General features: G+C 38.4%; 1 protein-coding gene across 1 annotated transcript in view; it reads left to right on the plus strand.

Moving 5' to 3' along the window:
* Nucleotides 1-23,257, plus strand: part of Arms (Ankyrin repeat-rich membrane spanning) — a 680,132-nt gene that overhangs the window by 437,740 nt on the left and 219,135 nt on the right. The window contains exon 17 of the mRNA XM_090381558.1: nt 5,343-5,522. Within this exon, the coding sequence (XP_090237684.1) occupies nt 5,343-5,522 (180 nt within the window). The remainder of the gene's footprint in view (nt 1-5,342; nt 5,523-23,257) is intronic.

Consider the following 23,257-nt stretch of genomic DNA (forward strand, 5'->3'; position numbering starts at 1 on the left):
TACCTGAGCAGGATCATCAACAGTTGACCCATCGATATCAAGTGGACCAATCTGATTCATCTCCTTCCTTCTAGAGTTTACATAAGTAAAGAACTCTTTGCTGTTTTTCTTTGCATCCCTTCCCAAAGATTTCTCATAATCTGCCTTTGCCTGCCTAACCTCCTTTGTAACTTGGTTACAGATCAACTTGTATCTATCATAGGCTTCTGTGTCATGTGTTAATTTATATGTATCCCATTCATTTTTCTTCTCTGTCATATGTCTCATTAGTTCATCTGACATCCATTCGGCCTAAACCTTGAACAATATTTCTTAGTTGGTTTGTAAAGCCTAGTAGCTTCCAAGATAAGTTCTTTGAATGCTTCCCATTTTGAATTTGCTGTTGGTAACATCATCAGTTGGTCCCACTGTATAGAATTTAAATACTGTCTCGTCCATCGTAGTCGCCTTTACGAAAGCAATACCCCTTCCCTTTACCCCTAATGGTAGTTACCTCTTTGAGTAAATCCCACTTCAGCACACTGTGATCACTGCCACCTAGTGGTTCATTTATCTGCAGATTCTTAATGCATGAAGAATCACTACTGATAATTAAATCAAGAATATTACTCCCTCTAGTTGCCTCCCGAACATGCTGATGTATCCAATTTATGCCCTCTCAGGGCATAAATTGGATACATCAGGGCATAAAACAATCATGCAATAAATCCCCAAAAGCCTTGCTAGTGTGTGTGAGTGACCAGCCCCCAAATTCCAGTCAATATCTGGGAAATTAAAATCCCCCATTATAAGACTCTGATTTACTGGCCCACTCTATTTCCCTGTGCATTTTCTTATTATACTCATCACAGTCATTAGGCCTATAGCACACTCCTACTCTCAATTTTGATCTCCCAGTGCTTATGTCACACCAAACTGACTCGACACTGCACTGTCCAGCGATGTTGACTGGCTTCACATTGTGGATTTTATGTGTTTCTTAACTAATAGCATAACCCCTCCTCCCTTCCTATCCTGTCTATTCTTTCTGTAGACGTTGTACTCCCCAAATTCCAGTTTTGCATTCCTTATATCTGTGTGACACCACGTCTCTGATATCCCAACAATATCTGCCTTTGATGTTTTGAGCAATACCTCAAATTCATCAAATTTATTTACTAAACTTCTAGCATTGGTGTACACGCAAGTATACCTGCACCTGTTTCTATTCTTAGCTACCCTAACACAACCCATGTGTTTACTTGTACTGCAATGACTCCTAGCAGTCTCTGAAATATCCTGCATCTTGTTTTTCAGGCTTCTGCCCATTCCAATAGAAGCAGTGCAAGAATCTCTTTTACCTCTGCCAGTGACTACTGTTAATCTAATAGTCTTTGTCTCCCCCCAAGCTAGCAGTTTTCCGACCCACCTAACACTGCCTCGATTGCATCAGCAAATATTCTTGCACCCTTTCTATTTAAGTGTATCCCATCCCTGTAGAAGCAGTCTCTCCTGTTAACAAGTCCAGTCCAGGCTGTAAAAATTCTACCCCTTGAACCTGGCACAATCTTTCCAGTGCCGAATTGGTCGACAAGGCTCTCGTCATATACTCCTTCCTATCGTGTCTGGGCAGAATTGCAGACACTTTCAAATTCAACCCTAATTCACGGCTTTTTTTCAACAGTAACCTGTACTTGTTAAGTAATTCTGCCAGTCTCCTACTCTTGATATCATTAGTACCAACTTGTACAACTATATCACCTTTTGTGCCCTTAAAAGATGATATCCGCTCTACAACTTGAGGCCTCCATAGCCGAGTGGTCAGGAGCGGGAGTTCAATAGTGCACGCTCTTTGAGTAGACCGGGGTTCAAGCCCCTGACTGCTGAATACGGTCGATCTGCCAACCCGCACTTGACCAACGTGGCAGATTATGGTCCATTTCCCTCAGCATGAATTGTTGAGGAGGCTTCCATCCTGCAGTGGGTTGATAATGGCTGCACTTTACTTTTTTTTTTTTTTACTACAACGCCATCAACCTTTGCCCCTGGCAGACATACCCTGGTCCTGTTCAACCTATCCTTTTTACAAAACATGTTCCCCGTTTCCCTGACAATAGAGTCACCAACAACTACTAGTTCCTGTGGGACCAGCGCATTCTGCCTTGGGGGTTGCCACTGTGTTGCGTGATGACCAAGTGCAAGCTCTGGCGTTGATGTGGACAGCTGAGAGCTTGATGGGCCCCTCAATTTAGTTCCTTCGAGGGCATCCACCCTGTCCTTCAAGCTCTCATATAAACCCATAACAACGCTGAGTTGTTACCTGATTTCGACACACTCCTTGCATTGCGCGCACACACAAGACATCCCCCATGGCAATATCATGTCCCTTACCTGAATGCTCCACAAACATAATGCAAGCAGTGCATTTTAAAAGGCTGTTATTCAGAAGTCAACTGCCCCCCTCAGTTCTCCTCTGAGCCACAGTACTTCCATTAGCTTGAGTCTTTTGCTTTGCTGCTCTGGTCTGAGTCATGATTTCTATCAATTTCAGTTCAAAATTATAACCCTAAACTTGTATCCCACAGTTATAACGGTATATATATTTTTCAGTGTCAAGTATTAATTATCTATGAGTTCCCTCTATATAATTCCGTATCAGTTATGTATTAATTAATTATGTTACGTTTGTAATCTAAGTCGTTATATGTATTTAATTAAAAGTACAATTTAATTGACAATGAAGTTCAGAAAAGTTTAATAGATTCTACCGATCAACTGACAATATTATAACCTATACTATACTAACGCTATCTAGTTCCATATATAACATATCATAGGACAAAGGTGGCAAGTTACGAATAGTAAATCTACAGACACTTAAGTATTAATTAACTTTCAAATCTCGCTGTCTCAATTCAGAATAAACTAACGATCCTTACTAGGTCTATAAGCTACTTACAGAAAATAATTTGATGTAAAAAATATTCAATAAAGCGGCTAAATATGGCTAAAAAACTTCTCGTTCAGCGGAGTTGCAACTTGTAACATGTGGATTTGATACCCTTACCAATACTTTTATGCAGTTACAAGGCCGAGTAAAGAATAAATACATCAGATTAATCAGAAAATCACAAAATAATGCTATACTACTAAATTTAAATCAAAAGTTTTAGAAAAACAATAATTTCAAATCAATAAATAAGAAAAATCCACTTAGCGGCTTTGAACACGTCTGGCTCCTACTAGCCTCGTCAGCAGACTCTATTGCAATGACTGTTGCAAGGAGTTTACCAATATAAAACTAAACTTGGTGCATTGCTAGATGAATTTGAGTCACTGAAGAAATAGGTGATTGCCCCGGTGAAAAAATAGGAATTTGGATTTCTTCGGCGACTCGAGGTTCTAGTAATTTGCCAAATGATGCAACCCCCCCCCCCCCCCCCGTTCAAATCTGAGATCATAATAATCGAGTGAAGACAGCTGTGGTTCAAAAGGAATTAGTTCTAGTGGAAGAATCCATTATCAGGGAAATGGGTAACAATTTTTGTAATAACAATAGGTGGTCTATAATCAGAGTGTAATATTTTATTACACTAATTTTTGAAGTTCCCTTTTGAAGTTTGTGTTCCTCTCAGTCAGTCCAAGGCTCTATATTCAGAAAATAAGATTCTAGTTGATCGGCTAAGTTTATGCCTTCCCATATGCTTTTAGTGTAAAATTTGGAACTTCAGAATTTTAATCTGTGCTGTCATCCTCTGAATTGATTTGGTTTACCTCCAGTGCCATTTCCACCAAATCCCCTTCACTAGCCTCTTTTCTACCAGTAATTCTTGAACATCTTCTGTAGTCATATCATCAAACCTTCGTAGCAATATCTACTATCGCACAGATTCCGTTTTCTGCCAGTTCCACCATATATTCTGAATGAACTGACCGTTCTATTTGCCTTACATAACAATTAGAAATCATTCTTTTAATAAATCAGCATTTACCCAAATTATGCCTAAATTCCTTAGGCATAATTTAGGGCTGGAATTTAATTTCCAACAAAGAAATTATTCTAATACAGTTGTTCTTAAGAACAAAGTTTAGTAATGCTTTGAAATTAATTTTTTTTTTTTTTTTTTTTTTTTTTTTTGTGGTCTCAAACAAGCACAGGTTCAATAGCACAAAACCTAACATGGGGATTTCCAAACAAAATAAAATACGGGGATTTCCCAATAATTTCTTTTGCACAACGACTAATAAGTCAACAAGAGGGGGGTTCACAAAAAAGAATGGAAATGTTGAAAAATTGCATCCAACATAATAATAGTAGGGTTTGCTCCCCATAAATGCTCAAAAATACCGTTCTTTCCGAGGTTTGTTCGAAATTCTGTAAGTACCATGTTGTGCAAAGATTGCCACAATTTATCAGTCATGTAGAGCTAAACAGTGTTGTAGAAGTACCGTGTTATACGTGAGTTGCTTGTATATCACATAAAAATCCCTAAGATTGGAGAAAGAACTGAAACTAATTTAAAAACACTTTAAAGTATAAATAAAGGTTTATCTATGTTAGTGAGTATTAAAAAAGTTATAAATAAATATACTTAAAGTATATATATGATGAATAAAATGAAATTGAAAACAATTAAAGTTTGAAGTTGGAAAATAACTACAGTGCATGAGAAAATATATAGTAAATATAAAATAGATAAAGCACAGTGATAGATATTAAATATAAAAAATACATGACAAATCTAAGAAATAATAAGGAAAGTAATTAAAACTCAAATGAGATGTTAAATGGAATAAAGGAAAATCATTTAAAAAAAAACTTTTTTTTATCCTTCTCTCCTTCACTCTCTTATCCTGTTTCTCTATTTTAATGATAAATAAATATCTATTTCATTTTTGCAGTTACTATGTTCTAAGATGATATGAGTATTAGAAACATTTAAAAAATTAAAAGTTCTGTTTGCCGTACAACCTTCCATACATTGATGCATTTTTTCTCTCATCCACAATTTTATTTCATTGCCTAAATTTTTGATTGGAATTGATTTATGCATTTACAAATTATTTATAATGTTGACATTAATTTTCTTGATTTTGGCTAGCAAGAAACATTTTATGGTCCAGATTAGTTCCTTTTTTTTTAAATAATAATGAATTTATTTTGGAGATGGTATAAGATGGTATCACATTAACAGATCATAAAAATTAACAGCATGCATCATAAAAGTTAATAAAGTTTTAGGAAATATACTGGTTTATTGTTGCTCTCGTGATATTTATAGTATTTAGATAAATAATAATTTAATGATGCACATAATTCTTCTGTAATTATTTTACTTACTTTTCATTATTGTGTATTTTAGGTTCAGTGTTTGGATGCTTTTGTGGAACAGCAGACTCGTTTAGTAGTAATTGTAGATGGATTAGATAGTTGTGAACAGGAAAAAGTTTTACGTGTTCTTGATGGTGTGCATTTACTGTTTTCTGATCCTGGGGGTCCTTTCGTGACTATTCTTGCTATTGATCCTCATATAATTATAACAGTAAGTAGTTTTTATCCTTTTATATATTCAGTGGAGTTCATTAAAACACCATCCTAGTGTTATGTAAAAATATGCTTTTCTTCCAGAATGACAACAGTTGCCTTGATACAGACTCTTCGAGATAATTCATCCATTATATTCAGACACTCAGAATTGAAAGTATCTCTCAATTTGGATGGAAGGTGATTCCTCATAGTTTAAATCCTTTTCATTTTATTTCATCCTGTTTTCTATATAATATTGGTGTAGATACACCATAGTTTACCCATAAATTTAACTATACACGTAGTGTGAAGGCATAGTTTAATTTTATCTCATATTGTAGCTGCCTTCACAACGAGATACCAGGTATTGCACTACTTCGAATAAATAATGCTCCTCTGATAGAGGAGACTACTGTTATTTATTCTCGGTGGGCGCCACCACCCAGATGGCCGTTTTGAAGCTAGTTGGCTTCATCATTGGTGGGCGGGCAGGTACCCTGATAATGCAAACATTCCATCACAGTTGCGAAGTTGTTCCACAATATGAGAGATGCCAAATGGGGTACAGAACGATACAGTATTTGAAGATTAGATGCACAAGGCATAATATAATATGGGTCTAAATTAACTATATAATATGGGTGTAGATACACCATAGTTTGCCCATAAATTTAACTATGTACGTAGTGTAAAGGTATTGTTTAATAGGCGCCTCCGTAGCCAGGTGGGAAGGAGCAGCAGTGCGTAGCACACGCTTCTTGATTAGACCGGGGTTCGAGCCCGTCACCACCAAATACGGAAGATGCGGAAAGGTCAGGGAATGACCACCGCACCGGAGCAATATGGCCTTAGTTGCTAATGCTCCTAAAAACCAAATAACAACAACAACAACAGCATTGTTTAATTTTATCTCATATTGTGGCTGCCTTCACAACAAGATATCAGGTATTGCCCACTCACCGACGATGAAACCAACTAGCTTTGAAACGGCCATCTGGGTGGTGGTGCCCGCTGAGAATAAATAACAGTCATCTCCTTTACTAGAGGAGTGTTATTTATTCATCGTAGTGCAATACCTGGTATCTTGTTGTGAAGGCAGCCACAGTATGAGATAAAATTTAAATGATGCCTTTACACTACCTATGTAGTTAAAATTATGGGTAAACTATGGTGTATCTACACCGATATTATATAGCTAATTTAAACCCATATCATATTATGCCTTGTGCATTTAATCTTCAACTCCTGTTCTCTGCACTTAAATTTAACTGAGATTTGAATGTTGTGTTGGCCAATGAATGGGGAATGGTCACTGTCTTATCCCATAACTACTCATATTATACAACTGGAACTTAAATTAATCTTTTCTTGTCCTGCATTTCATAAGGTTCACAGACCCGTTTCATGTGCAGATAGAATGTGCAAATCATTTGGAAAACGTTTTCCAGTACTGTAATCTGACTTTAAGTAGTTCTTGACATAGTTCACACTGTTCAAAGTGGACTAGAATAATTACTAATTAGAAATCATGGGATGTTGATGTGTTGGCTTCTGTTTCAAAAATGGGTTATCCCAAATATAGAAGTTTGAGAAGACAGGTAGTTTGTCTGTGCCATAGCATTGGAAATCTACAAATTTCTGAGTGCTGTTGATTAAATTCCTGTTGCAGTGAGTGAAAGCTTCGCCCACAATTTGCATTCATTCCCTGGTGGTAGAGTTGCTACACAATGGAACTGGTTTCAGTTAAATATGAAAGGTTCTTTGAAAATTCCCATACACTGCCATTGTAGCATTCTGAGAAACATGGAGTTTGTTCTTAAGTTTATAGTTGTGATGGAAGAGGAAAGTGAAAGTAGCTGATTTCAGCACCCTTCATGTCCATATTCTACTGTGTGTATGGAATTTCACTGCTACATTCATTAGACGACAAGCATTCTTTGAGGAGGTTCAAACCTCCTCATCCCATGCTGCATACTGTGAATGATGGACAGTGTCCTTGGCTCCTTCTAGTGATTCTCAAACCTTCAAGCAATGTTTTCTGAAGACTGGATAATATTCTGCATGTGTATGTGTTCCCAATTGCTTAGTTGCCTTGCTCACCCCACCTCATCCGTGCAGTTTTTGGTTGTATGGATATTTGAAAGGAAGCATATGCAGAGACAACATTGAAGTCCTGGCAGACATAAAAGATGGAGAATTCCAAAGGAAATATTACAGATAACAGTTTGATAATATGGTTTTGCATATTTAGTATATTTATGGCATCTGCAGGTATTGCATATGTGTTGTGATGTAAACAGTTTGACAAGTTGTTCATTCCTGTGTAAAATATACAGTACCATATCCCTCCCCCCCACCATGGCTTGTTATGAAATGTTTTTTTTTTTTTTTAGAATGTTTCTTTCTGCTTTGCCTGCTATGTATTATCTATTCTGAATTTCAGCTCAATGGGATATTTTCAGGAAATACGTATAAAGGAAGGTTGTTCCAGAAAATGGCAGTTGAATGAATAAAAAAAGGAAGATGAAAAGTTGGTTCTGTGAGTTTGAAGTTGGACAGTAAATGGATGTTGGCTGGTGGTGGCATATGTTCGGACTATTTTGAAAGAGAGAGCGGGAATTATACAAGTCAATTCAGAAGTGCCCATGGAAGTATCTGTAGAAAATGCATGCAGCAGAAACAGTACGTCTGTGATACAGCGAATGGAGAGACTCTGTTAGAGAGGAGTCATTAATTAACCTAACTGTCCTCTTCTGAATGGAATCTAGAAGCCTGACAGAGGTTTTGGGAGCACCACCCCAGATATGGGAACAATATTCCATGGTAGGAAAGATGTGCGATTTGTACAGAGTGAACAGCTGTTTCAAAGAAAAGTCAAGCTGAGAACGAAAGAGAAAACCAAGTTTTTTTAGATGCAGAGGAAGCAATATTTGTAGTGTGCTTTTGCCAAGAGAGATTAGAAATCAGGGTAATCCCCAAAAGAAATATATCATATTGCCTAGAAATCGGAGTGTCACCAAAGATAAGCATTGAAGCAGAAGAATCCTTTTTGCGAGATATAAGACAAGACTGAGTTTTAGAAGAATTGAAATCAACTAAGTTGTCTTTGCCCCAATGGAGAATTACATGGAGATCAGCATTTAAGGAATTGGTAGTGGATATTTGAGAAGTTGAAGCTGATTGAGCAGGGTAAGGTTTCTCAAAATGGAAAGTGGAATGCAATGTGCTATCATCGACAAAACTATGGATAGGATTTCCAGTCAATGGAAGGTCATTAAGATACAAGAGAAATAGAGTGGGGGAAAGAACTGAACCTTGGGGGGGACACCAGTGTTAGTGGAGAAGTTAGAAGACAGAGCCATCTACCATCACCTTCAGTGGGCAATCAGAGAGAAAACTGGATAACCAATTACAAAAACAGTTGGCAAACCATAAGATGGAAGCTTGTTTAGAAGACATTTATGCCAAACATGATCAAAAGCCTTTGAGGTGTCAAGAGCAACTGCTTGTGTTTCACCTAACTTTTCCATTGAATTTGTTCATAAATGAGTAACATAAGCCAGAATATCACCAGTGGATCGAAACTGACGGAATCCATACTAGCGATTGTTGCTCAGACGGAAGGTTTCTAGGTAGTTTAAGAGTTGGCAGTTAATTGATTTCTCCATTAATTTATAAAGAGTAAAAGTAATTGCAATAGGACGATAATTGGATGGGAGGGATTTGTCACCCTTTTTAGGAACTTGATAGATATGAGCAAATTTCCAAGCAGAAGGAAAAACACCTTTGGAATAAGAAAGTGAAAACAGGAGTAAATTCAGGAACACAGGTTTTGAGAACAAGTGGAGAAATACCATCAGGACCTGGAGTTTTCTTTGCGTCAATATTCGTTAAAATCCTTCTGACAACTTTTGACAGAAGACCACAGAAGGCATTGAATGGAGCGTGTTGGGAATGGTGGGAGGTGTTTTACCAAGGTCATTAACACATGAGTTGGAAGAAAAATGGGATACTAACAGGTCAGCTTTATCCCTGGCTGAAGTGACAACAGAACCATCCGGTCTAGATAGAAGTGGGAGCAGAAATGGGCAAAAGTTGTGGCCAATAGCTTTGGCCACAACTTTTGCAAGTCTGTTCAAAATATAGTTTGGACTGATTAATAACTGCTTTACAATTATTGCGAGCTTTGGTGTAGCCAGAAAATGAAAGTGAAGAATTGGAAACAAGCTAATTATGATATGCAACATTCTTCTCTTGAACAGCCTTAGCTCATTTATTGGAAAACCAAGGTTTAGATAAAGGACAAGATTTTAAAGTGGAGTGTGGAATAAAGGATTCCATTCCTACAAGAATAATTTGATATTAGAAGTTTTGAAACAGTAATCCGACCAAGGAAAAGAAGAAAAGAAATCTCGCAGGTCATCCCATTTTTGCTTTCTTGTAATGCCAAAAAATATGAGGCTGGGAATAGCCATGAGATAAAGGCTCCATTGGAGAAGAGACAATTGTTATGATTTGAGGTGCCCAAAGGACCACTCACTTCGACCGTGTACTTAGAAGGGTTGTTTGTGAGAAAAAGATCAATCGTGTTGGCTGTATGTTTAGGATTGTCCGGTATCCTTGTAGGTAAATGAACAATCTGTGCAAGGTCATTAGTAAATTGCAAAAGTCTCACATCTTGACCAACTGCGTCGGTGTGACTAGAAAACGGAAGCCAGCTGGAGTTGTGAACTTTAAAATCACCAAGGAAAATTACATTCCTGTTAGGAAAGTTGGACTAGAGAAAATCAAGCTGCAAAGAGAGGAAGTCAAAGACCTCCAAGTGATTAGTGGAGTTGGGAGAATGGTAGAGACAACAGATGAATGTGACACAATGAGGTAGAGATTTTAAGCAGGAGAATATAGAAAAGAGGATATTCCAAATTACCAAGTCTCTGACAGGGAATATCAGAATGGACATATGCACAAGTACCACCTTTGAGGCGAAAGGAATCATACAGAGAATAATTTGGGCAAGTGAGATGAGCAGTAGTTGAATCAACCGATAACTGAGATTCTGTCAGAAAAAGTACATGGGGTTTGGCAGACTGCAAGTGGAAATGGACATCGTTGAGATTAGAATTGAGACCACTTATATTTGTGAAATGAATTTAAAGCCTCCAATAAGCAAAGTGGTGGTATGGCACTGGTTGATGAGAGTCATCTACCACCTAGTATTGCCTGGTAGCACAGAGGCGGCATTCCTCCATATGGTGTAGGCACCACACCTCGACCCCTGCTTATGTTGGTTCATACCCTGGGGTGGTCACCCACAGTGGGCTTGTGCATGGAGGTTATACCCAGGATTATTAACAGTCCCACCATCGTGAAGGTGCAAGCAGAGGATTTGGCTGTCACACACCATCCGGAATTGAGTCCACTTGACTTGACTTGAATGTGATCCGAATATCAGTTTCATCGACATTTTTGACTCCAAGGGAACAAGTACAGCTTGTCTGACATATGAGAGAATGTCTGTGACAACCTCAAGGACCATTAGATACCTCCACCTCCTCTAACTTTCCTCTCTTTGCAACTTGACTTTCTCTGTCCAACTTTCCTAACAGTAAGGTAATTTTGCTTGGTGATTGTAATGTTCACAACTCCAGTTACCTTCCGTTTTCTAGTCACACCGACCCAGCTAGTCGAGATGCTGAAGTTTTTGCAATTACTAATGACCTTACACAGATTGTTCATTTACCTACAAGAATGCCGGACAATCCTAACCATACAGCCAACACTTCTTTTTCTCACAAACAACCCTTCTAAGTACACGTTCAAAGTAAGTGGTCCTTTAGTAACCTCAAATCACAACTTGGTGATTGTCTCTTGACATTGGTGATTCTCTTTAACCTTGACAAATGCAGTACTTTGCATTTGTCAAGGTTAAAGTGTGGCATGTCACCCCTTTCTCGGGGTGCGCCTGTGATTTCTGTACTTCTCAAGGTGTTCAAACTGTTAGGATAAAAATCTTTGTCCTTGGCAACCAAGGATTCGTTAATCCCTGATCAATGCAGTTCTGGATCGTGTTGTGTTTTGTAATGAAATGATCACTTGATGTCATTTCATCCCACATAACCCTTTCATCTCTTGTTTCTTCTGGCTTGTTTTAAGATATTGACAGAGAGCGAGACATGGGATAACACCTAACAACATTTGTTGAGTGAAGAAAGTCGTGTACACAATATACATGCATCCTGAATTAGTACAATGATTAAAGTATATATTGCTTCCAAGTTCCAACTTACAATGACTACCACAATTTAATTAAAGTTGTAAGATCATATAGTCGAGTACCTTCATAGTATTCTACTTTCTACTTTCTAGACATATACATTCCTTAACTTCATCACTCACTAAATAACGATAAGTTGGATTAACTATGATGTATGTAAAACACCTTTGTAGTCTACATATCTTTAAAGTAAATGGGAAACATTTTTGTGATCGCACTATGTCACCTTTTATCAGATATTCTCATTATACTTAAAGGAGTAGTATCTCTCCATGTTTGGTTATTTCTACTCCTTTTTTTTGACATTTAGTTTGCTAGGAAAACCTTTCAGGTACTTTCGACAATCATAGTTATTCCACACATTATTGAATTGAAACAGATTTTTAGTACTTACGAAGAAAGCATTTTGTTTAACGTAATTTTGCTGTTTCAGACATTTCCATTCACACATAAGAAACTGTATTCCAGGTTAGTTGTTATTGTCGAAAGCCGATGGTTTGACTTCCCTTCTTCCAGTCAGACGCTAGGGCATTGTCCCAGGCTTGAGGACTCTTTCTCTGCATTGTTCTTCCACTTCTGCTGCTTCATTCAGATCGGATGATGCGGACAATGTCTGAAGAGGCTTCGGCAAGACGCTGATGATCACTCCGACAGCAGCCACAGCATCGACAACTGCAGGAAACAACCACACGATGATGAACTGACAGAGCCTCTGACAACGATGACCACCCTTTCATTTCTGTTTGGGTCCTTTTTATATTTTGTACTCTCCTTTGTCTTCTAAGGCAAAACTCTCTTGTTGGCCACTGGAAGTCACAAGTTTCTTTTGCAGGATGGTCTACGGTGACTCACAACCCCAAAAGGGTTCCCCCGTTTTTGCGTGTTTTATTTGTGCGATGGTGTCAGAGAGAGTAATAAAATGTGCCCACCTACTTTCCCAGGCTGTTTTTCGTTCTTCCAAAACCTCCCACGCCATCCAGTCCATTTCCCTGGCTCTTTCCCCAGTTGTAAAAATCTTTTAAGTATCATGGATTCATTTCTAGAACTGGTAGGGACCAGGGAAACTTTGCCTTACTACTTATCAGATATGGAGAGAAATTCGTATAACCTAGTTAGAGCAAAAGGTTTTTCACGTTCCCTGAGATCCAGACTTTTGCGAGTTACTTTGGGAATATTTTCTCCATCCTTCCATCTGACGCTGGGTTCCCAATTGCAACACGATTCAGGTTCGATGTTGCTCTGTTACAATATCGACAACTGAGTATTAGATGGATCACAGGGAAGGTAAAACTCTCGGTCTAACAGACACTATTTTAACTATCTGGCATAATTTATCCAAATGCCTATTTTTACTAAAGAACGCAGTTTATCTTTTACTTCTTTTAGACACCTGACTTAGCCCTATACACTCAGATTTTATCTGTCAATGATAAGCTCATTCATTTACGTCTAAACCTCGAACACTACTTCTGTCTTTCTTGTAAAAAGCTCAGTAGATTTTATGACTACTTTGCTGAATGCTTTCCATTTAGAATTTTTTATTATTAACATCATCAGTTAATCCCACTGAAAAGAATGTAAAAACTATTAGACCATTACAGTCACCTTTACAAAAGCAAAATATCTTATATCTAAGCAAATCCATCTCTAAGTAAATCCCTACCAACTAGTGGTTCCTTTATCTAGAGATTTGTAATGCAAGAAGAGTCACTGCTGATAATCAAATTAAGAATATTGCTTTCTCATGTTTCCTGTCTAACATGTTGCTATAGAAAGCATTCATCCATTATATTTAGAAAGGTTCTGCTACTGTGTGAGGGACTAACTTGCAACTTCCATTCAGACATTCTGATTTACTGGCCAATTCTGTTTGTCTGTATAGTTCATTATACTTCTCAATATCATTTCGCTTAGAACATACTCCTACTCTTATTTTTGTTTTCCCATTGCTTACGTCATGCCAAACTGGCTCAGCATTATCCAGGCTGCTCACGTCAGCAAGGTGCACTGCATTACCAAGAATATTACCCTCCCATCCTGTCCTTTCTCTATACATTGTATTCCCATATTCAAAATTTACATCCCCCCATATTTGAGTAGCACCATGTTTCTTATATTCCTGTAATGTCTACATTTGATGTCAACCTACTTCAAATTCATCAAATTTATTTACTGTGCTCCTAGCATTACTGCACAAGCAATATGGTGTGCTTTTGCTCTCAGTAACTGTAACTGAGAGTAACTTATCTCGTGAGAATCCATGGCTGATCTTGTAAATCCCCATATCTTTCTTTTCACACTGCTGCTGCATACATAACAATAGATGCAGCACAATGATGTTTCACCTGTGCTTGTGGCTGCCATTAGTCTGTGTGAACCCCCATCCCCTGCAGACTAGCAGATATTTCTGCATCCGATCTAATTAAATGCAGCTCATCCATGTAAAAGAAACAGTTTCTCTTGTTAACAAGCACATGCCATGCTGAATAAAATTCTACCAGTCGAGCCTTGCACATGCTGATTTGATTGACAAGGTTCTCTTCCTGTTCTCCTTCCTATCATGTCCAGGAAAAATTCTTGTTTTCTGGAATATTGCCCAGACATGATAGGAGAATTTAGAAATTTTCTCATCCTTGACCATATACCTGTTAATTGAATCCTCAGATCTCCTGTTCTTAATATCTTTAGTACCAACATATACAACAATATCTTTGATATTTGTTGCCCATAAAAAGGTTACTATTGTATACCATAATTAACTTTTGACCTCGACAGAGATACTCTGGTCCTCTTCCTTTTTGCACAATATATTTCCATGACAATAGAGTCACTAACGATGGCCACTTCCTCTGGGACCAGTGCCTTCCACCCTTGGAAGTCCCAATCTGCTGCCTGATGCATAATTGTATGTTTTAGCATTGAATTGGGCAGCTGAGTGCCTTGATATTTTAATTTCTTCAGGGACAGTACCCCTGTCCTCCAAGCTCTGATATTTGCTCCTCAGAATGCTGGATTTTTGCTTAATATCCTTGCATTCTTTGCATTGAAACACAAAGACATTCCCTTTGGCTGTATTATGTCCCATTGCAGATGGACATGTTACAAATAGGGCATATTATTTGACAGTTCTATCCTGAGTAAAAGCATTTTGACTACTCAGAGTTCTTTGCTTTACTACTTTATTCTGAGGAATGATTTTAGCTCAATTTTAAGTAAACACACACACACACATACACACATGCACGCGCGCGCGCTAGGAGAATATTTGCTGATGCTATCGAGGCAGTGTTAGGTGGGTCGGAAAACTGCTAGCTTGGGGGGAGACAAAGACCAATAGATTGACAGTAGCCACTGGCAGAGGTGAAAGAGATTCTTGCACTGCTTCTATTAGAATGAGCAGAAGCCTGAAAAACAAGGTGCATGGTATTTCAGAGACTGCTGGGAGCCATTGCCGGTCAAGTAAATACATGGGTTGTGTTAGGGTAGCTAAGAATAGAAACAGGTGCAGGTATACTTGTGAGTACACCAATGCTAGGAGTTTAGTAAATAAATTTGATGAATTTGAGGTATTGCTCAAAACATCAAAGGCAGATATTGTTGGGATATCAGAGACGTGGTGTCACACAGATATAAGGGATGCAGAACTGCAATTTGGGGAGTACAACGTCTACAGAAAGGATAGACAGGATAGGAAGGGGGGAGGGGTTATGCTATTAGTTAAGAAACACATAAAAACCAAGGAAGTGAAGCCAGTCGACATCGCTGGACAGTGCAGTGTTGAGTCAGTTTGGTGTGACATAAGCATTGGGAGATCAAAATTGAGAGTAGGAGTGTGCTATAGGCCTAATGACTCTGATGAGTATAATAAGGAACTGTACAGGGAAATAGAGTGGGCCAGTAAATCAGAGAGTCTTATAATGGGAGATTTTAATTTCCCAGATATTGACTGGAATTTGGGGGCTGGTTACTCACGCACTAGCAGGGCTTTTGTGGATTTATTGGATGATTGTTTTCTACATCAGCATGTTCGGGAGGCAACTAGAGGGAGTAACACTCTTGATTTGATTATCAGCAGTGATTCTTCATGCATTAAGAATCTGCAGATAAATGAACCACTAGGTGGCAGTGATCACAGTGTGCTGAAGTGGGATTTACTCAAAGAGGTAACTACCATTAGGGGTAAAGGGAAGGGTTATTGCTTCCGTAAAGGCGACTACGATGGACTGAGACAGTATTTAAATTCTATACAGTGGGACCAACTGATGCTGTTACCAACAGCAAATTCAAAATGGGAAGCATTCAAAGAACTTATCTTGGAAGCTACTAGGCTTTACATACCAACTAAGAAATATTGTTCAAGGTTTAGGCCAAAATGGATGTCAGATGAACTAATGAGGCATATGGCAGAGAAGAAAAATGCATGGGATACTTACAAATTCACACATGACACTGAAGCCTATGATAGATACAAGTTGATATGCAACCAAGTTACAAAGGAGGTTAGGCAGGCGAAGGCAGATTACGAGAAATCCTTGGCAAGGGATGCAAAGAAAAACAGCAAAGAGTTCTTTACTTATGTAAACTCTAGAAGGAAGGGGGTGAATCAGATTGGTCCACTTGATATTGATGGGTCAACTGTTGATGATCCTGCTCAGGTAGCTAACAAACTAAATGAATATTTTGCATCGACATTCACACATGAGGAGTTATTCAGCAAGGGGAATGCCAGAGATGTATTCAACTCTAGCAGTAAGCTACAGAATCTTGAAATAACTGGGAGTAAAGTGGAGGAGAAACTGTTGAAGATAAACACAAGAAAGGCACCTGGGGTGGATGGGATCTATCCAGTTATATTAAAGGAGGCAGCAAAGGAAGTAAGCAAACCCTTAGCCATAATTATGAGAGCTTCCTTGGACTCAGGGAAGGTACCCATAGACTGGAAATGTGCAAATGTGACCCCAATTCACAAAGGAGGATCAAAGGCTGACACAAGTAATTATAGACCTGTGAGCTTAACTTCTGTTCCAGGAAAATTAATGGAGGCACTGGTTAAAGAAGCACTGCAGGATCATTTAGACAAGACTTCAGTTATAGCTCAGACACAGCATGGTTTTGTTAAGGGGAAGTCTTGCCTGACCAACTTGATTGGATACTATGATGCAGTCACCAAAGAACTGGATGCAGGGAATAACTTTGATATTATATACTTGGATCTTAGAAAGGCTTTTGATACTGTTGCACATGGAAGACTGCTACACAAATTGGAGCAGTGTGACATTGGAGGCAAATTGCTGCTATGGATAAAGGGTTGGTTGAGGGGGAGAAGACAGAGAGTGGTAATCAATGGACACTGCTCATCGTGGACTAATGTTATTAGTGGAGTCCCTCAGGGCTCAGTGTTGGGTCCATTATTGTTTTCTGTATTTATAAATGATATTGATGATGGTATATCAAGCTTAATGTCCAAGTTTGCAGATGATACAAAGGTTGGCAGGGTTGTCGAGGACACTACTGACACCATGCTGCTGCAACAGGATCTGGAAAGGTTGAGCAGATGGGCTGAGAGGTGGCAAATGAAGTTTAACATTGACAAATGTAAAGTACTACACATGGGAAACAGCAACCCCAGAGCAACGTATCAACTCTGTGGTACTACACTGACAGTGGTTGAGAATGAAAGGGACTTGGGGGTGGCTGTGCAGGCAGATATGAAGTTCTCTGAGCAGTGCAGATGGGCTGCAAGAGTAGCTCATGGAGTATTGTCAATGATATACAGGAATTTTTCCAGCAGGGATAAGGAGGTGATTATTCCATTGTATAAGGCAATGGTCAGGCCACACCTAGAGTACTGTATACAGGTCTGGAGGCCTCATTTCAAGAAGGATGTAGAGCTGCTGGAACGAGTACAGAGAAGGGCAACAAGATTAGTGAATGGAACAAAGGGGTGCTCTTACGAAGAAAGGCTTAAGTTTTGCAAATTACAGTGTCTGGAGACTAGGCACCAGCGAGGTGATCTGATAGAGGTGTATAAAGCCTTGAATGGTTTAAGCATGCTCAATGATGATGGGATTCTTCCTCTAGCTCAGAAAAATCACCTGAGAGGGCATAAATTCAAATTGAGGAAAGACAGATGTAGGATAGTCGTGCGGAAATTTGCCTTTAGCCAGCGGGTGGTTGGTTGGTGGAACAGACTTCCATCCCTTGTGGTGGAGGTTGATAGCCTAAATAAGTTTAAGGCTCCGCTGGACAGGTATTTTGAACGAACAGAGGGGTGAAGTGGAAGTGGGTTTTTTTTTTTTTTTTTGGCTGATGCTGCATAAGCTTGCTTTCTTGCATCAAATGCCTCTACTAATGCTAATATATGAGCACATACTAGAACATGCATTAGTGCTATACTGTTTCCAAGTTATGTGACAGTAGTCATTTGGCTTAGAACATACTCCTACTCCTTATTTTTGATTTTCCTTTACTTACTTCACACCAAACTGGCTCAGCATTATTATAACTAACAAATAACAATTTCCTTTTTATTTTTAAAAATAAAATGAAGCAGAGTTCCAGCAGAACTTAAATGTTAGTATTAAGTTCTGGTTTTACTTCTTGCAGCTGTCAATACTTATTTATAATCTTTAGTGGGGCCACAGAATCCTAAGGTAGTGTTTTTCATTCTTTTGGAGTCACAAAACTACTCTTGAACCTCAGGTTTTCCACAGAATCCCAACATCCCAAGTACTAATAATTTGTAGAAGTGGGGGGGGGGGGAGGTTGTAAAAAAAAAAATTGGCAACAGGATAATAACAGAATGTAAACTTATTATGATTATTGATTGCATTTCTTTAGTATAATTTCTGTCCTCCTTTTCCTCTATATATGCATTGACAAGTACCATCCAGGTGCAGAAAGGTTTTCAGCAGTATCTACAAGAAACTAAGTCTGTGACATCTCTGTTGTTGTAATTTCAAAATTCTGGCCCAGGGAAAGGGCAGCTTTTTTCATTTTAGAGAAATCAGTAATTTCAATGACTCATAGCAGGAGTATATGTTCAATATACTCCTGCTATGATATACTTTATAGTTTGTTTGTTTGTTTTTTTGTTTTCCAGTTTCTCTAAATAAAGGATTAGTATTATATTTCAAAGCAGACATTGTAATATGATATATATATAATTACTACTGTAAGAGTGTAATTTGTACCATATAGGTGCTCAAAGTGAGTCTACAGGCCCAAAAGAGCAGATGTATGATAAAACTTTAGCATCAAAGTACTGTAGAATGTCGGTTATCCGGAACATCAGTTATCCAGAATAATTTGAAAGGCTGATCTTTCTTCTTTTTTTTTATTAATGCTAGTACAGTAAGCTCTGGTTATAGTGATCATGTTTGCAAATTGAATTGTGGGTTAAGCTGGTAAAGATTCCCCTCCTTACTGCTATTTTAATAGGGGAATTGTTTTCCCCTATTAAAACAGCGGTAAGGTGGGGGATAAACACCCTAACTAAGATTAACGTATTGCGGGCTAGGCATATCACTTACTACTACTTGCAACGATCAGCTGGAAGTGAAGCAGCTTGCAAACTTTAATCAAATTTTGATAATAATAAGGGAAAGATCAAGTTTACCACCTGTTTTTTGTTTATACAATTGAATGAAAACTACAAATTTTTTTTTTATTGTTTTACGGTTGTGAATTCTTGTGAATTCTAAATTAGAAATGTCCTTTAGAAAAATATCACAGAGAACCAGGTTTTATTGGAAACCATGAGTGAATTTCAGATTAGTTTAGCTCCAGATTCGGTAAGAATAATATCAGCCCGAATCTGTGCCATTTATTATTTTTCTCAATTTTTTACGGTAAAAGGTGAATGAAAAGAAAACGTGTAGTTTTAACATGTCAACAAAAAATGGAAATTATTAATAGAATTAGAAAAGGTGAAAATTTAGGAAATCTCTTCAAAGGGTTTAATGTGGGGACTTCAACAATTTACAAGAAAAATTCCAATGCTATTACAAAATTTGTGTCAATTATGGATAGTGAAGGAGGCTCTAGCAGGAAAAAGGCAGTGTCGAAACTTGAAAATGCCGTTTTAGAGAGTGCACTTTATTTGTGGTTTCTTCAGAAGCAAAGTTAAGGTGAACCAGTGTCTGGCTCAATATTGTGTGAAAAAGCATTGGATTTTAATCGTCAAAAATTAAAAGATAATGAAGCTTTTAAGGCAAGCACAGGCTGGTTGAAAAACTTTAAACTGAGACACAGTATATGTGAACTAGATATTCAAGGCGAGGAACTTTCTGAAGACGAATCGGCAGCGGTGTGCTTTAAAAGTAAGTTCGGTTCGGTTATAGCAAATTATGAGAAAGAAAATGTTTTTTTCTTTCTCATAATTTGACGGGCTTATTATGGAATGCATTACTGAGAAAAACCCTAGCCACTAAAAGAAAAATGCCTGCACCAGGTTTTAAGATGAGAAAAGAATGAGTTACGATTGCTTGTGCAAATGCCACTGGGATGCACAAATTGTCTGTACTTGTTATCGGTAAGTTGAAAAAACTGAGAGTACAGTCAGTCCTCGTATAACATGTGTTTACACTACATGAATTCGATCATACACGATTTATAAACAGGGGAACGCAACACGTTCAGTTGGGAACTGAATGAAGAGAAGATTCTGAAAATGTATTTATGTTTTTTATATCATTGAAGGGGAAACACAATTCAACAAAATAACATAAAAACCCACACAATTCCAACTATCGGGGCCACGAGTGCCAAGCGATTTTCTTACTGCGATAATATAGTGCTCTCTCTCAAGTGATTTAGTATTATTTCTTTCTAGTGTGCTTATTCTTTTGTTTACTTGAAGTGGTTCTGCACTTAGAGATCAAAAGTAAGAACCAAGAAAGGAAATCCACCTTTCTTTTCTTAGTCTTTATATTTATTATTAACAAACTCTACTAATTTAAAAAACCGCTTGGTCACTAGTGGCACCGCTCCTGCCTCCACATGGCAGGGCCGGTAACCTGGGGGATAAGACAATCGCCGGGGCTAAAAGGAGCAGAGATGGAAACAAGTGATTTCCCACGCTTACCGCCAAAGAGCTCTCAACCAAATGGCACACATGACACTGACCATGACTTCTCTATCTCAAAGAGAATGAAGAAAGACACTGGCAGACAGGAATTACCAGCATTCCTGATTATACATTCTCTGTTAACACAACCTATCGGCAAGCTCTCTCCCTTCATCATTCAGAGATGCCTCGAACATGCTGCGGGTTCACCAAAAATGGTGAAACATCTTCAATCCGAAGATTTGTTAATAGAGACCACCAATTCTAGACACTCTAAACTACTACTACTACGGCTGACATCCTTGAGTGGAATCCCAGTTCAAATCACACCACATACCATCCTCAATTCTTCAAAGGGAGTGATTACTGAATGGGATTTATTGAACATCCCCAAAGACAAAATAGTTCAAGAACTTAAAGAACAAAATGTCACTCAAGCAAAAAGGATCATGATCCGAAAAGATGGCAATTTAGTCCCTACCTGGAATATAATTTTAACTTTCAGTTCTCCAAGCCTACCAACTTCAATCAAGGCAGGATATTTAAACTGTCGCGTTCGGGCCTAAATCCCGAACCAAAGACAACCATCCGGCATATTCCAAAGACTGCGACTTCTGGAAGTTGAGGAAAAAAATTCGAAAATATAAAATTGAAAATAAGGTTTCCTATCAAGAGGCAAGAAAACAAGTAAAATTAAGTAAGCCAAAACACACCTATGCTTCTGCTACTCACAGTCACCAATCAGTAGCATGTCAGACGGAAGTGACCATTCCTCCAGACACATCGATCTCCAACTGGGCTCGATCAGTCCTCTCAGTCGAACATCCATCTCCACCAAACGTAGTAGACCAATGCAATAATACACCACTAACAGTTCCATCCCAGAGACCACCCCACTGTCAGGCAGTCGATAATTTGCAGAAATCAGATCCTGTTGAGGTGAAGCAATCTCATCTATCAAGTATGGACACAGATGACATAACCAACCAAGATCTGCTTGAAATACATGCAGATGGTGATATGGAAGAAAGCAATGACTCAGAACACCCTAATTTTTCAAGAAAAGAAAAATCAAAACTTGAAAGATGTAAACAAGCCACCCACAAAAAACAGACAGACTCAACTTCCACCCACAAAACTAAATAATGGAACAAATCATACAGTGGAATTGCAGAGGTTTTCACAGCAATATTTACGATATCTATGAATTAATTCACCATTTCAAACCTGCTGCCATGTGCCTACAAGAAACGAATTTAACACAAAAAATCTCCGTTTCAGTCAAAAATTATACCATCTTTAGAAAAGATCGATCTGAAACTAACAGCCCTCATGGAGGAGTAGCTGTACTTGTGGAATCACGAGTCCCTTCCAGGCGCATTCCTTTGAAAACACCATTAGAAGCTGTTGCTACACATAGTTATCGGTATCACATTGATAGTGGTCTCTATATCTTCCGCCAAACCATCCATGCACATTTCAGGATCTGGAAAACCTTATTTCTCAATTACCATCTCTGATCTGTCTATTAGGCGATTTTAATGGATGTAAGTGAGTAAGCCAGTGTTCAACAGTGTCAGATTCTCTCTATCAAGCAGCATTTCGATAAGTTCACCACGTCCATCTGAGACCAGAGAACCCCACAATGGATGATGTTCTCTGGTCTCAGATGGACGTGGTGAACTTATCGAAATGCTGCTTGATAGAGAGAATCTGACACTGTTGAACACTGGCTTACTCACTTACATCCATTTTCATACTGGATTAAGCAATGCTATCGATCTCTCAATCTGCTCTCCGATCCTGTTCCCAACCATAGAGTGGACAGTACACGACAACCTCTAAACAGCGATCATTTTCCGCTGATTTGCAGCATTCAAACCACCCATTCCAAACAAGCAGAAACAAAAATTAAATGGAAATTTTCCAAAGCAAACTGATAAAATTCACCGATCATGTATCTTTTGATGAGGATATCATTATATCTTCTGCTATTGACACTGCCACCGAATATATTACAAAGCAGATACTAACAGCTGCAACAGCCGCCATCCCACAGTCTCAAATAAGAAACAATCGGTATACCAATCACTGGTGGAATGGTGATTGCAATAAAGCAAAAAAGGGAAAAAATACAGCATGGAATACCTTCCGCAAATATCCCACCACTGCCAACCTTATTACCTTCAAGAGAATGAGAGCCAAAGCTCGTTTCATCCGGCGAAAGGCCAAAAAAGATTTATGGGTAAAATTCGCCTCCTCAATCAACAAAGATACCGATACCCGAATTATCTGGGAAAAAATAAAGAAGCTAAGTGGAAAATATCATGTATCACCTTCTCCTATTATTAACTGGAATGGGAAGGAGATCTCCTCTCGTGGAGAGATTGCCAATGCCTTAGGAACTGTA

The sequence above is a fragment of the Mastigoproctus giganteus genome, chromosome 9, assembly GCF_048544385.1.
Source record: "Mastigoproctus giganteus isolate SK-2022 chromosome 9, ASM4854438v1, whole genome shotgun sequence".
Taxonomy (NCBI): Eukaryota; Metazoa; Arthropoda; class Arachnida; order Uropygi; family Thelyphonidae; genus Mastigoproctus; species Mastigoproctus giganteus.